Source organism: Nicotiana attenuata, unplaced genomic scaffold (assembly GCF_001879085.1).
Source record: "Nicotiana attenuata strain UT unplaced genomic scaffold, NIATTr2, whole genome shotgun sequence".
NCBI lineage: Eukaryota > Viridiplantae > Streptophyta > Magnoliopsida > Solanales > Solanaceae > Nicotiana > Nicotiana attenuata.
This window is the reverse complement of record NW_017672438.1, coordinates 122241-135377: the sequence shown is the minus strand read 5'-3', so window position 1 is coordinate 135377 and position 13137 is coordinate 122241. Positions and strand designations below refer to the sequence as shown.

Genomic DNA, 13137 nt, shown 5'->3' with positions numbered 1-13137 from the left:
AAAAAAAATAATCCCACCGATGATGAGAATAGTGGAGGCGGATTAATTTTTAATTTCCATCTAGATTGTACTGCCTGTACTACTTAGCTTTTGGTGCTTTTCCCCTACATTTTTGTTTGATCACACGACGAAATTGTGTATCCTTGTGGTGAAACCTAATTATACAAGGGCTTCTGCAGCATTTTGGAAAACTCAAATACTGATTATCAGATGAAGATTATTAACCTTCTTTTTCTGTACATACAGGAGAAAGAAGGATTACCAGCTTTCCCAATGGGCAAAATAGACCAGACAAGGATGTGGAAAGTTGGTGAGCGTGTTCGTGCAACACGACCATCTGGTGATCTGGGTCCTCTGTATCCTTTCACTGCTGGTGTCTACGTCGCATTGATGATGGCTCAGGTTTGCTTTTTATTTCATCCATGTGTTTAATTTTATTTTTATGATTGAGCCGTAAAAGGACGTCTTGCTGTGTGTATTTTGAGCTGCTGTTGACGTATATCTCCTTAAAACCCTTCTCTTATCTGCTCTCTTTTTAGCTACAAGCCCTTTTTACCTTCCTCTCAATTTATTTTCATTTCTTTTTTCTGTTTATTCTGGTTTACTCTTTTTGCTTCTTTCTCCTTCTGAATATGATAATGGTACATGGATGTTCAACACCTATGGTGTTAGCTAAGTTTGAGAGCATCTCGGTCTTGTTTGATGAAGTTCAGCTTTCTGGAAGCAAAATTTTGCTCGAGGTTTTCGCAAAACTCGTACAGGTGTCCTCTTGCAGAAAGCTTCCTGAAGTGCTAAAAAATAAAAACAACCTGAAAGCTCAGTCGAGAAAGATATGGGAACTTACCTTAATGTCTAAAAAGAAAAAGCAAAGAGATATGCCCCTATTATGTGACAGATCTTTGTCACCTAACGTTTTGATCTTTATCAAATGTAAACAGATAGAGATTCTGAGGAAGAAAGGCCATTCTTACTCGGAGATCATAAATGAAAGCGTCATCGAGTCAGTTGATTCTCTGAATCCTTTCATGCATGCACGTGGAGTGTCATTCATGGTTGACAATTGCTCAACAACAGCACGTTTAGGATCTAGGAAGTGGGCCCCTCGATTTGATTACAACCTCACCCAGCAGGCATTGGTGGCAGTCGACATTAACGCTCCCATCAATATGGATCTTATGACCAATTTCGTATGTGATCCTGTGCACGAAGCTATTGAAGTTTGTGCCCAATTACGGCCAACAGTTGACATTTCAGTTCCTGCAGATGCTGACTTTGTCCGTCCTGAGCTCAGACAAACTGGCAATTAAAATTCCTTGTATCACTCATCTTGAGAAAGTTATTATTTCTGTGGAATTGGAAGGAGTAAGGCTCTGAGTTAGGAGGTTATGTGTAATTTAGTTGAGCTTTTTTAGAGGCGAATCATTCTGTATGCTGTGAATTTTGGAGGGTAAGGTCTAATTAAACATATTTCTATTGGTAATTTATAAAAAAATTCAACCTTTTCTTTTGTGGTTGTCAAACTATATGATCTCTGTACTTCGGATTTTTATGTAGCTTTTGCATATCAACGTTAATAATAACTCTGCTCAGTATCTCTTTAGCCTCAGCAATATTTTCCGAAATAAAAGGTTTAAGTCTAGTTGTATGAACAGGGTGTCGTTGTGAACAATGATCGAATTTGTTCTTGTTTTTCTTCTTTTTTTTTACCTCTGCAATCTGTTATTTTTTCTCGAGGTGATGGAAGCCATCAGCATTGTTCCAATAGGCAATAGTGCTAGTCTTCGTGCTTGGCAGGCAACTTGCTACAACTTAGCAAGGACAAAAGTTGCGTGCAGTAGATACCTGGATTGTCCGCTTACAAGCAAACTGAACACTAGATCTGATTCTTTTCTCTTTATGCCGAAGACTTTGGCATATTTCCACGGAGAACAGAGAAAATGGTGGTCCAGGGATTTGGTTCAACGGTAAAGAAATAAGGCACAAAATGTGTAATAGGTGTATGTCACGAGTTCTAATCGTGTTGCTAATTAAAGCTTGATATTTAAGTGGAAAGGTAAAGGGAAGGGCTACTTCCATCCCTCGGTTCTTATACCAGTATTGATATTTGTAATTGAATGATGCTCCCTCAGCTCTAACGTTATTATTCTTTTGGAATTATGGGTTCAAAATATAAGTTTCGTCAAAAATATTGAGTTCCATTGAATTTGTAGCTAATAAGCTACATCTGCCACCTCTTTTTTTTTGGGCAATATCATGTAATGAAAGGATAAATATTGAATCTTTTAATTGAATATTCTAATGGTTACGAGAAAATTAAAATAAGAAAAATAAGTATAATATACCGATCCACAAGTAAGATTACTGTTGCGAAGCTTACATCCATTAAATTTATAGATATTTCCTTTCTATTTTAATTTTACCACCAAATAATGGTAAACACAAACCTTATGAGTTGGATTATAATAATGTTGGGAAAAAAAAAAAGAAACTGGATTGTGTTTACTACTTTACTTCCACAGCAGTGGCGGGAAAGTGGACCCCAAAATGCTTTTAACGTGTTAACATTCTCTCACTAGTACTCCTATATAAATATCCCGCATACGCTCAAAATTTCAAAACTTTCACAAACACACGCAAAATCACACGGAGAAACAGAGAGAGATGGAAATGAGTGGAAATGGAGGTAGAACGATGAGCGGGAAAACACAGAAGAAGAAGATAAGCTTAGAGAATTACCTGGATATTATTCACAGTCACAAGCAACTCGATGATCTCAATATCGCTAATCTCAAGGAGGTATCTCTCTCTGTTCTTAATTCCTCTCTGAATTTACCGTGTAGTTTATAGTGAATTATATGCGTTTCCGATCGATTTGCTTGACTATAATTTTCTCTGTCGTTCAGTATTTTAAAGATCGTTGATCAAATAACCTAACATCTGCTTGTTTTAAAGCACTTCTTCACTGTTTCGCTGTATTACCTAAATTTCATACTCTGTGGCGTCTCTCCTACTTGTTTTTATGTATTCTGAGCTTAATAATGTGATTTTGTTTATAGTGTTTGTCGTCGTTTTGATGCTTGAAACTGCTAATTTCTATAAATGCGTTATCAATCTGAACTGGTTATCAATCTGTATATATACTGAGATTACTCTACTCTACAGTGTATTGTATTTGTGAATTAGATGCAGTTCCGATCGATTCCTTGACTGTTATTATAATATTTTTGTCGTTCAGTATTTCAAAATCGTTATAAAATCTGCATAGATCTGCTTGTTATATACAGTAAGTATTTCTTTACTGTTTTGCTGTTTATGTAAATTTCATACTCGGAGGTGAGAATCTCGCCTACTTGCTTTTAATCGGAGCTCAATAATGTGAATTTTAAAAGCAAATTTGTTCTTAATTTGTTTGTAGAGTTGTTTTGATGCTTGAAACTGCCAATTTCTAAAATGTATTATCAATCTGTGCTGAATCTCTGTTCCTTGTGCAATGAGAATATTCCAGATATATAAATCTGTGCTTAACCCTTTTCTGTATATATTGATTATTTTTGCAGATCATTAGCATGCACGGATTCAAAAAAATGGAGACTACAAAGGTAAAAAAATCGTAGCTCACAGCGTTCCGATTTTTATTATTATAGCTAATTAATGTTTACTTACCTTGTCAAATTCTGTTTCTAATTGTTTACACAGAACGTTCTGATTGAGGCGGTGAAAACAATGGAGTTAATGGACCTTAGTCGCTCCACATTACAAGAGGAAATATCATCAGAAGAAGCGGTTGTTTCTGTTGATGAAGCAATCAAAGACCTAACTCAACTCAACTGGCAAGAGTGCTGTGTCGCCTCTCTTCAAACCATTTGTTTCTCTGCTGATGGAGTTGTTAGAGACTACTCAAATCACTGCCACGAGAAGAAGAAGAAGAAGAAGAAGAAGACCAACAATGATGCTTCAGCTTCCTCAGTGCCGAATATTATGCTGCCACCAACTGACAAAGAAGGTTCGATCCGCTAGAAAAAGATGTACTGATTTCTCTAATTTCGTTGTTGCATAAGATTTTTACCAGAATTATTCAAATGAAATAGAATTCCAAATTGTAGATACAAGTAGTAGTGATTGATGCATATATAGTTGATTGATTGATTGACAACCATGGCAATTGAATTTTAAGAGTGGCAAGCAAATGCAAATTGTGTGGTACAATGTTTTTCCCATTTCTAACACATTTTACTGGATTGCTTTGGGATAAATTTCACCAATGCTCATTCAAGTTAAGTTTTGTAACACAAAAGTCACCTTTTTTTTTTGGTGACACAAAAGTCATTTTAGTAAAACCTAGTTGACATAAAAAAAGATAAAAGTGACCGGAAGATACAAATTTTGGCCGGAAAACTGACGTGACTATTCTAATCCTCTAATTAATTTAGTAAAATGGATTAATAAAGTTAATATTCTCAGAAATTTTTTACACTGATATGTGGGTAATTCTGGCACAAATGAAGTAACAGGAAGTCAAGCTGCTGATGAAGGGTTAAGTATTAACTTGACAAAGCAGTCAACTATTACTGAGGTGACTACTTCCCCAAAAATTTTATGTATTAATGTATCGATGTTCTTATAGTTTTAATTTTTTTACATGATTTGGTCCTTCAGGTTGCTACGCAAGGTACTAATATTGAACGAGATGGATATGGTGGTTCTACTCAAGATGATGTTGTTGGACGTGATGGATATGATGGTTCTACTCAAGGTGCTGATGTTGGGCGAGATGGATATGGTGGTTCTACTCAAGGTGATGTTGTTGGGCGTGATGGATATGGTGGTTCTACTCAAGGTGATGCTGTTGGACGTGATGGATATGGTGGTTCTACTAAAGTTACTAATGTTGGACTTGATGGATATGGTGTTTCTGCTCAAGGTGATGTTGTTGGACATGATGGACATGATGGACATGGTGGTTCTACTCAAGGTACTGATGTTGGACATGATGGATATGGTGGTTCTACTCAAGTTGATGTTGTTGGGCGTGATGGATGTGGTGGTTCTACTCAAGGTGATGCTGTTGGACGTAATGGATGTGGTGGTTCTACTAATGTTGGACTTAATGAATATGGTGTTTCTACTCAAGGTGATGTTGTTGGACGTGATGGATATGGTGGTTCTACTCAAGGTGATGTTGTTGGACGTGATGGAAATGGTGGTTCTACTCAAGGTGATGATGTTGTTGGTGTTTCTAAGAGAGGCAGGAGTGTGAAGAGAAGAATCATGACAGAATATGTTACTACTGTGCTTAAAAAGAAGTCTAGAGTTTCTAAGCAGTAGAGTATCTTGAGAGGTGTTTTTGGATTTTTGTCTTAAATTTACAGTTTAAACGGGACACCTTGTGAAGATGCACTGTACTGTTTATGTTGCTTATTAAGCAGTTTTGTGCTGATGTTGCTTAGTGGGCGCATTTTGGCCGTGGATTACCGAAGTTCGAAATTTGCAAAATCTGATGGCTAACCCAGTATTTGCAATATTGTTTAGTCTGAAAGGAAATGTGTGGTAAGAACAGTGTGTGTGAGAGAGAGAACGTTTCCCCACGCCTAATAAAACTATTCTGGTGTATGCCAAAATACCTCATCCTCTTGTTCCCGACAGAGAACCATCAAGTTTTGATAAACTGGAATTCTACTGCACAAAGAGCACTACTAGCATTTCCAAAAGGAAAATAAATAAAGAAAACAAACTTTTGGAATGGGTCTATGTTAGATTGTCAAAAGAACATGCACTGATTGCTCGTCATCACTCTAAAGAGATTTTTGTTACACGGAGTCTAGAACGAACAGTATTCAGTTAGTTACTTATGTAAGCAAATATGGTCAACCCAAGCCAAAAGCTCAGTGAACTTTTCTTTTTTCGTTTCATATTTGTCACTTTATTACTAAATTATAAACATCGGATTTTATCATTTTGAAAGCAAATGTTCAAAAAAATTCCAAAAGTTAGGGATTTTTAACAACACATAGAAAGCAGTGTAATTCTTGATATAAAGAGTGAGATGCAGACACCTTCTCAATTATCTCCACCCCAATGGCTTATATCTTTAAAACTAAATGTGAGAGGTACGAACTACCAAAACTCAGGATGGATCATAAAGTTTTAAGAGACAAACACAGCTGATATCCTCCATTCAGCTGCGGCTGTCATCTGAAAAATAAAACCAGCTAGAGACCAAACCAATCATTTATAATGACTCAAACAATTCACTGTAAATATGACATCCGACTAATGTGAAAACAATCTCCAGCAAGATGCACCCGTAGGCGAAACAAAGTATCTATTAGGACTAAACAAACAATCGCCTGGATGAACCATCATCCTCCCCTCTGCAACACACAGATGGTAGGTTCTACTTGTTTGCCCATCACTGCAAGTGCACACCAAAATTTAGAATGAGTAGGGAAACTACATTATTACCAAAAAATAGACAAAGATGTATAAAGAACCCACCTCCGCATCCTCAACTCCACTCGCTTTGTTTGCAGCATCTCCCCTTTGGGCATCTTCTATTCAGAAAGGAAAAAGAGAGAATTTTTAACAATAATATGATATATCAGAATGGTAAGTTTCCTCTTGATGGTAACAAAGAACGAAATATATCCAATTTGGTTGCATTGTTGTAGTGTCACAGAGGGCACCTTTGTTATAGCCTTGTCAACTCAAACTATCTGTTACATTTTTTTTTTATTTTGCACCGGGTGTCCGAGTCTCTAAGAGACTCGACTAATCCCGGGGGTGCACAGGCCCTCAGCAAGGAGTTTCCCGCAAGTGCACCACGGTTAATTCAAGTTTTACCCGGTCCGATGGCCCTCAGAAATTGTTTGCACCCAGTGGGTTTCGAACTTGAGACCTTGAAAGGGAGCAAACCCCAAGGCTCAAGTCTATTGCCACCAGGCCAACCCCTGTGGGTTTCAAACTATCTGTTACATTGAGATCATAAACCTTTTTAAAGGGAACAATTTCTAACTGGAAACGAGCCTTGAAGTGCGCAAATAACCAGAAATGTCAATTTTCTCTAATGTCCCAAATACAATAGGAGCAGCTGTCTGAATGAACCTTAAAGAATACAACCAATGAATTCAAGAAGGTCAAAAGTCTTTACCTGCTAGTTTAAGTAATCTTAACTTCACCCTAAAAACAACAACAACAACTACCCAGTAAAATCCCACAAAGTGGGGTTTGGGGAGGATAATGTGTACGCAGACCTTACCCCTACCCCGATAGGGCAGAGAGGCTGTTTCCGATAGACCCTCGGCTCAGAAAGACAGAAATAAACTCATTAGTAACTCCAGAAGAAACCGTAATGGTAACAGAAGCATAACAACCAAAAGATAAATGACATGCAATAACAGTAACCAGTACCTAAGGCCCGGGGCTAAGATAAACAACAAGGATAGTGTGGACTCAACATAAACTGCAAGCCATCTAAGATCAGCCCTAATCCAACCCCGCCTCACCCCGGGTATGAAGTAAGGAAAGCTCTACTACCCACTATCCTACAACCCTAATGCTTGACCTCCAGAAAGCAAATAAATATATTTAAAAAAAAAGGGGGGGGGGGGGGGGGAGGCAGATTTGGGCAGATCCTTTCTTAATAATAATCCAACGGTTGATAATACACTGTATGAACAAGAAAAAAAATCTCCAACTATTAAGTATTTTCTGCCCGATTTTTCTCTTCTCCCTACGAAAAGGACGTGTACAACTCTTCTTTTTGCCCCTTAGTGTTTTAATTCCCGAAAATAATGTGTTAACAGTACAGTGCATTCCATGCTAAATACCATCTAAAGCTCGGAATAGATCAACTAATTCGTTCAGAGCATATCTCTCATCTGTGATAGGCAACTTAGCACCCATGACGACTCAAGTTTACCGTAGCAACTACGAGGAGAATAGAGCACGTAGAAAGTTAATGAACCAGCAACTAGTAGATTATGCAAACACCAAAGCAACCTTGAGAATATGCTTGCACATACCTGCATCCTCTGGAATGTCAGAAGTCCACAAGGTGAGATTGTCCCTCAAAAGCTGCATAATCAAGGTGCTATCTTTGTAGGAGTCCTCATTAAGGGCATCCAGCTCCGCTATTGCTTCATCAAAAGCCTGCTTAGCCAGGTGGCATGCCCTGATGAAAACAGATTCTAATCAACTGAGATGAAAAACATGTTGCGAGTAGACTTCAATTAATGAAAACCACACAAACCTTTCAGGGGAGTTCATTATCTCATAGTAGAAAACAGAGAAATTTAAAGCCAAACCCAGCCGAATGGGATGAGTAGTTGATAATTCAGCCTCCGCAGTAGTTGTAGCTGTCTGCACACAAGGTTTAGAACGAACAATAAGTTGAAGTAGATACATGTTAGAAAGCAAATACAATCACTACACATGTAACATGAAGAGTGGGGAATGGAAGAAAATGACAAGGAGAGAGGCCCTACATCACATTAACAATCAAATTTCATACGCGAAAAGCCTTTTACTTCCCAACATCCAAGTAACCAAATCGGGGCACACAATGTGGTAGTTGACACAAATTAGTAGATGTTACAAGAAAAATAAGAAATTTGTTGTACACTTAAACATCATGTTTATGCCATGTGCTGCATCATGAAGCTGAAAGAAAACAAAAATAATACACTAAGGAGCCCTGGTACAAGTGGCATTGTGGCAAAAGACTGATGCTCCATAGGATATAACCAATAGATCATGGGTATATCAATCTTATAGTCTGTATTTGTTAGCTACATCGTTATCAGCTAGCATGCAGATGTTAACATTTATGTCCACTGCCATGCATCTTAGAAGTTAAAAGGATTGGTTGAAAACCAACAAACAATAAATGCAAACTAATCCAGTAAAATTATTCAAGGAAATTACCACAGCCAAACCTCGATAACAGTTTTCATTCATAAAAAAGTTATCCACTGTATCAAATTCTTCTTTAGCAAATCATGAAGCTAAACATCAACCATTCAATAACAACCAAATCTCCACTCCAAAAACCTTCTTAGGAGCTTCAGAATTGCAGTGAAGTGTTCCAAAATGAAGATAGCACTCACATCGAGCATGCCAGCCATTGCTTATCTTTCGTCAGATAGGATTAGAGGTAAAATGTTTCGATGAATAACAGTCGTGGATCACATTTTAATAAGACATACCAAAAGTAATTGACCATCTTAAGCGGGATTCTTTCCAAGACAGGATCTTTCTCACGCGTACTACAGTTCAACATAAGCAATACAGTTAAAAAACTATCCTTCCAATTCGAAATCTCCGACTTTTCCCACTCCACCGAATCAACCTTTTGAAATCTTCTCTTTTGCGTAAAGAACTCGATCTTCAATCAGAATGAATATTTAGACAGTTTCAAATATAAAAGCTATGCCTATATCTAGAGAGTGAATAGCCTCAATTTAAGTAATCAGACATGGAGCAATCGAGCAGAGCATATGCTAGCACTTACTTTTAGATAAGGATGCTGGCACTCACTAAGAAGGAATCAACCAAGAAATAAGAGGAAGATCACAGGCAACAGACAATATGTATCATTGTATTCTTCTTTATAAAAACAGTATAATTTTCTTCTTACACATTTAAGTAACTGAATACCTGATATGCTTTTAAAGACAGATCAGAAACCTCTTTCTTGTCATTCCCAGTTTTGAACTCTGCAAGGTATCGATAATAATCCCCTTTCCTGCACCAAAAGATTAAACGAACTAAACAAAAATGAACAACCTATGATGTTCTGAACTTTCTAAACACCAAACTCAACATTTCTGACTCAAAACAAACTATAAAATACAAGGGCCTCACATTTTGTAGTAAAACACAGTTGATTCTCCTGAAGTACATGATGGAATTAGATGCTCATCAATCACGGTCATGATATTATTGCAAATGTCGGTGAGCTCTGACTCCACTTTTTGCTGGTACTCCTTGATCCGCTTCACATTCTGCTCATTTCCTCTAGACTCTTCCTTCTGCTCGATGGAAGACAAGATCCTCCACGATGCTCTCCTAGCCCCTACCACATTCTTATAACCAACAGAAAACAAATTCCTCTCCTCCACCGTCAATTCAACATCCATATTTGCAACATTCTTCATTGCATCGACCATCTCTGTAACATATTCTCTAAGTATTACATATCAACCAACTGCCTAGAAAATGAAATCCTAATTCCATTGTCATCGCTGAGAGATTACAAAAAGAGTACGGGATAAATAAGCAAATCCAGTCGGCCACAGAATAGATATAGAATCTGTTCTGAACGGCTTAGTGAAGGAAAAATTCATTCACTAGTCGAAGTTCTTAACATAATGAGAAAAAAAGGATTTTGGAATTCGGTTAAGTTTTCCAAACCAAAAAAAAAAAAAATCATCCTCCACCTGCGGAACTTCAGAAAAACTACTATTATCCAAACACAAGATCCTTTTCTGATGCAAAAGCTTTTTTATCAGTAAAATATAAAATTTTTCTAAAAATTGTCCAAACTGCAAATTCTTCTAATACACCAACAGTAGCAGCTTACTGAAACTTGAAATGTCGAAGCACTGAATTTTTTTTTCGATTATGAAGCTTTTTCTTAATAAGCGAAAACACAATTACTTTACTTAAGCAGTAAGTTTTAAGAGCATAGAATTTAACAGAGATCTAACCATATTAAGATCTAAAAAATGCTTAATTTTACATGCTGACAGGAAAAAAAGAGAGGAATGAAACCCTAACCATCGTAGCGTTCAGCTTGCTCAGCAAGCTTAGCGATGTATACGAAATTCTCACGTTCACCCATTTCCGATCTCTCTCTCTGACGATTTTCTTCTGTGTGTTGAAAAAGGGAAGAACTTTTCACCCTTTTTCTTTTTTGGTTCTGTGGCACTGACAAATGTTCTTAGTGGACAACGATTTTTCAGCAGTCAGACAGAGAGTGAAAATATCAAAGGGAGGGCTTCTTGAGAGAATAAATGCACTTTTCTTACTTGAACTCTTTTCCCATCTACAATTTAACCCCAACAATTTATTTTTCTTTCACAAAATAACTTAATTTGTAATGAGTAATTAGGATGAAGGCTAGCACATTTTCATCGTAATCTATGTTAGGATTGGATTTTCTGTTAGTGGAAAAAAAGAATGAAAAGAAACCTCAAAGAAAAGGAGACAAAATAATGTAAAACTGATACAATAAGTAAAAATTCATTGTTTGAGATTAATTTGAACAAAGCTGAGAGTTTTGGGTCCACCATCTGCTTTGTAGGAATTTCAGTTGTCACACCTCTTTTTTTTTTTTTTTTGAGGGGATAGAAAGGTTTTTTCAATTTAAGTGACATTATTCGAAATGAGATTAGTTATTTATTTTTAGAGTCGCCACTTGGAATAATTTATGGTGTCCCAAGTCACCTGTTTATTTTAACTCCCAAATCGAGAAAGTTTGACTTTTATTTACGGTCTACGAACACTGAAGACCGGGTAAGGAATTCTGTTAACCCGGGAGAAGGTGTGAGGCACTCCCGAGTTTCGTGGTTTTAGCACGGTCGCTCAACTATTAATAATCGGCCTAATTATCTGTTTTATTACAAGTTTTAAACCTATTGTGCGTTTTTAACCTTTAACCGCTTTTAATCATTTATAGAATTTGTTTGAACAAGTCGCGATGTCGCGCATTGTTTTTGTACACGTTGCGAATCGCGTCCCGGGAACCGTACCCACGATCTACAACATGTTTATTTTATTATTGTTTGAAGTTATGGTCGAGTCACGTGAAACGCACACTCGTATTGGGGATTACGTATCATGGCTATGCCACAGGAACCGTACCCATAGTGACGATGATTTATTTAATTAACGCGCCTAAAGCAAGCTACGATGTTTGAATTATTTCCTAAACTAATTTGAGATTGTTGTGAAAAAGTGAAGCAAATCAGTTTGGAAAAGTGGACTAATTTGTAGCCTTATTGACATGTGGACCAAATAATATCAAATAGTGCATTAATTTTGCCCAAATTTAACACATTTGCCAACCGAATTAACATATGCACCCATTACTTTCGTCCAAACACTGCCATGCCTTCCCCCAAATCCCCGCTATCAGAAGATGAATTAACAAAAGAGCACTAAATTGCCTCGCCAAAAATGAAAGCGTCATGGAATAAGGTACGCTAAAAAAAACAGAAATGGTTTCCCCCATGAACCAACAAATGAGGCGAAATGAGTAAGGTATTAAATAAAGGATAGGCATCATGCACTAACTTTCAAATACAGCAATGATGAACTTGGCACAAAGGAATACAAGGCTAAATTAGGATTGAATTTAAATACCCAGCTTTTTCTGTAATCAAACCTTTAACAAGATGACCATTTTACACCATTTATGCTAAATGCCTAATTTTGACTCGTATTCTTTCACTCTTTTTCGAAAATCTGATGCTAAAATATCTTGAAATCAAATTGAATAAACTGATTATATTCAAAAGTCATACCCGATCTGTAAATAGGTTCTACTGATTCCATGAGCATTTTATTTCTTATGCTAAAACTAAGTAAAAGTTAATAACTCCAAACCATTATAAATATAAATAAAAAAAATAAAAATAAAAAAATAAAAATTCAGAGAACTGTTATGGCTTCACAGTAGACTAGATATCATTTGTTTTTAAGTCTCAACTAAAATCGAAGTCAATAAATCCAAACAAATAGTAGAGACAAACCGAAGGCAAATACGTTCTCATATTATAACAGGTCTGGAAGAAAAGTAAAATTTAGGTACATATCTAACGCACAGGAATCAATCTAACAAATATCAATGGCCAAATAAAGGCCACAATAGAGCTGATGGAGTTCAGAAGCGAGCATGAAAGAAGTAGCAGCCGAAACATAGTATCCTCAACCCCACCTAAACCGTGAGAGTCCCAGGAAAGTACTTCAAATGACAGAAATTGAAATCCCTATAGAAAATCCTCTTAATCCATTTTTTGAAAGCTCTTGTTTCACTTTTTTCTTTTAACTTTTGAACTTCGAATTTGTTTTTGATCCTTCTTTGTGCTTGTTTGTTCTTCAAATGTGTGTGTGAATGGACCAGGAAGGTCAGAATGA

At 36.8% G+C, this 13137-nt stretch overlaps 3 protein-coding genes across 5 annotated transcripts in view; 2 read left to right on the top strand and 1 right to left on the bottom strand.

Moving 5' to 3' along the window:
• LOC109213206 (ketol-acid reductoisomerase, chloroplastic-like) overlaps positions 1-1592 on the top strand; it is a 5485-nt gene extending 3893 nt beyond the window's left edge. The window contains exons 9-10 of the mRNA XM_019376969.1: positions 247-402; positions 939-1592. Coding sequence (XP_019232514.1) covers positions 247-402; positions 939-1307 — 525 coding nt within the window. The 3' untranslated portion in view covers positions 1308-1592. The remainder of the gene's footprint in view (positions 1-246; positions 403-938) is intronic.
• Positions 1593-2620: 1028 nt separating this feature from the next.
• Positions 2621-5669, top strand: LOC109213204 (stress protein DDR48). 2 transcript variants are annotated; one of them, XM_019376968.1, is made up of 5 exons: positions 2621-2796; positions 3558-3599; positions 3697-4003; positions 4512-4573; positions 4657-5669. In XM_019376968.1, the coding sequence occupies exons 1-5, from the start codon at positions 2662-2664 to the stop codon at positions 5323-5325; spliced, it is 1215 nt and encodes a 404-aa protein (XP_019232513.1). In that variant the 5' UTR covers positions 2621-2661; the 3' UTR covers positions 5326-5669. The 2 variants fall into 2 exon arrangements, with proteins under 2 accessions (XP_019232513.1, XP_019232512.1); XM_019376967.1 differs by having other exon boundaries at positions 4506-4573.
• Positions 5670-6054: 385 nt separating this feature from the next.
• Positions 6055-10999, bottom strand: LOC109213203 (14-3-3 protein 9-like). 2 transcript variants are annotated; one of them, XM_019376966.1, is made up of 7 exons: positions 10777-10999; positions 9862-10168; positions 9655-9742; positions 8249-8358; positions 8022-8170; positions 6496-6548; positions 6055-6412 (listed from the first exon to the last, which is right to left on the bottom strand). In XM_019376966.1, exons 1-7 carry the CDS (start codon positions 10838-10840, stop codon positions 6410-6412), a joined length of 774 nt encoding a protein of 257 aa, XP_019232511.1. In that variant the 5' UTR covers positions 10841-10999; the 3' UTR covers positions 6055-6409. The 2 variants fall into 2 exon arrangements, with proteins under 2 accessions (XP_019232511.1, XP_019232510.1); XM_019376965.1 differs by having other exon boundaries at positions 6496-6551; positions 10777-10998.
• Between the last annotated feature and the right edge of the window lie 2138 nt (positions 11000-13137).

Excerpts from the sequence above, each read along its gene's own strand:
- LOC109213203 (XM_019376965.1), bottom strand. The coding sequence starts at position 10,840 with ATGGGTGAACGTGAGAATTTCGTATACATCGCTAAGCTTGCTGAGCAA. Across the intron at positions 10,169-10,776 it reads GCAAGCTGAACGCTACGATG|AGATGGTCGATGCAATGAAG; the intron begins GTTAGGGTTTCA and ends AATATGTTACAG. Across the intron at positions 6,552-8,021 it reads TGACATTCCAGAGGATGCAG|AAGATGCCCAAAGGGGAGAT; the intron begins GTATGTGCAAGC and ends CTTTCTGAATAG.
- LOC109213204 (XM_019376967.1), top strand. The coding sequence starts at position 2,662 with ATGGAAATGAGTGGAAATGGAGGTAGAACGATGAGCGGGAAAACACAG. Across the intron at positions 3,600-3,696 it reads AAAAAATGGAGACTACAAAG|AACGTTCTGATTGAGGCGGT; the intron begins GTAAAAAAATCG and ends TTGTTTACACAG. Across the intron at positions 4,004-4,505 it reads GCCACCAACTGACAAAGAAG|TAACAGGAAGTCAAGCTGCT; the intron begins GTTCGATCCGCT and ends GCACAAATGAAG.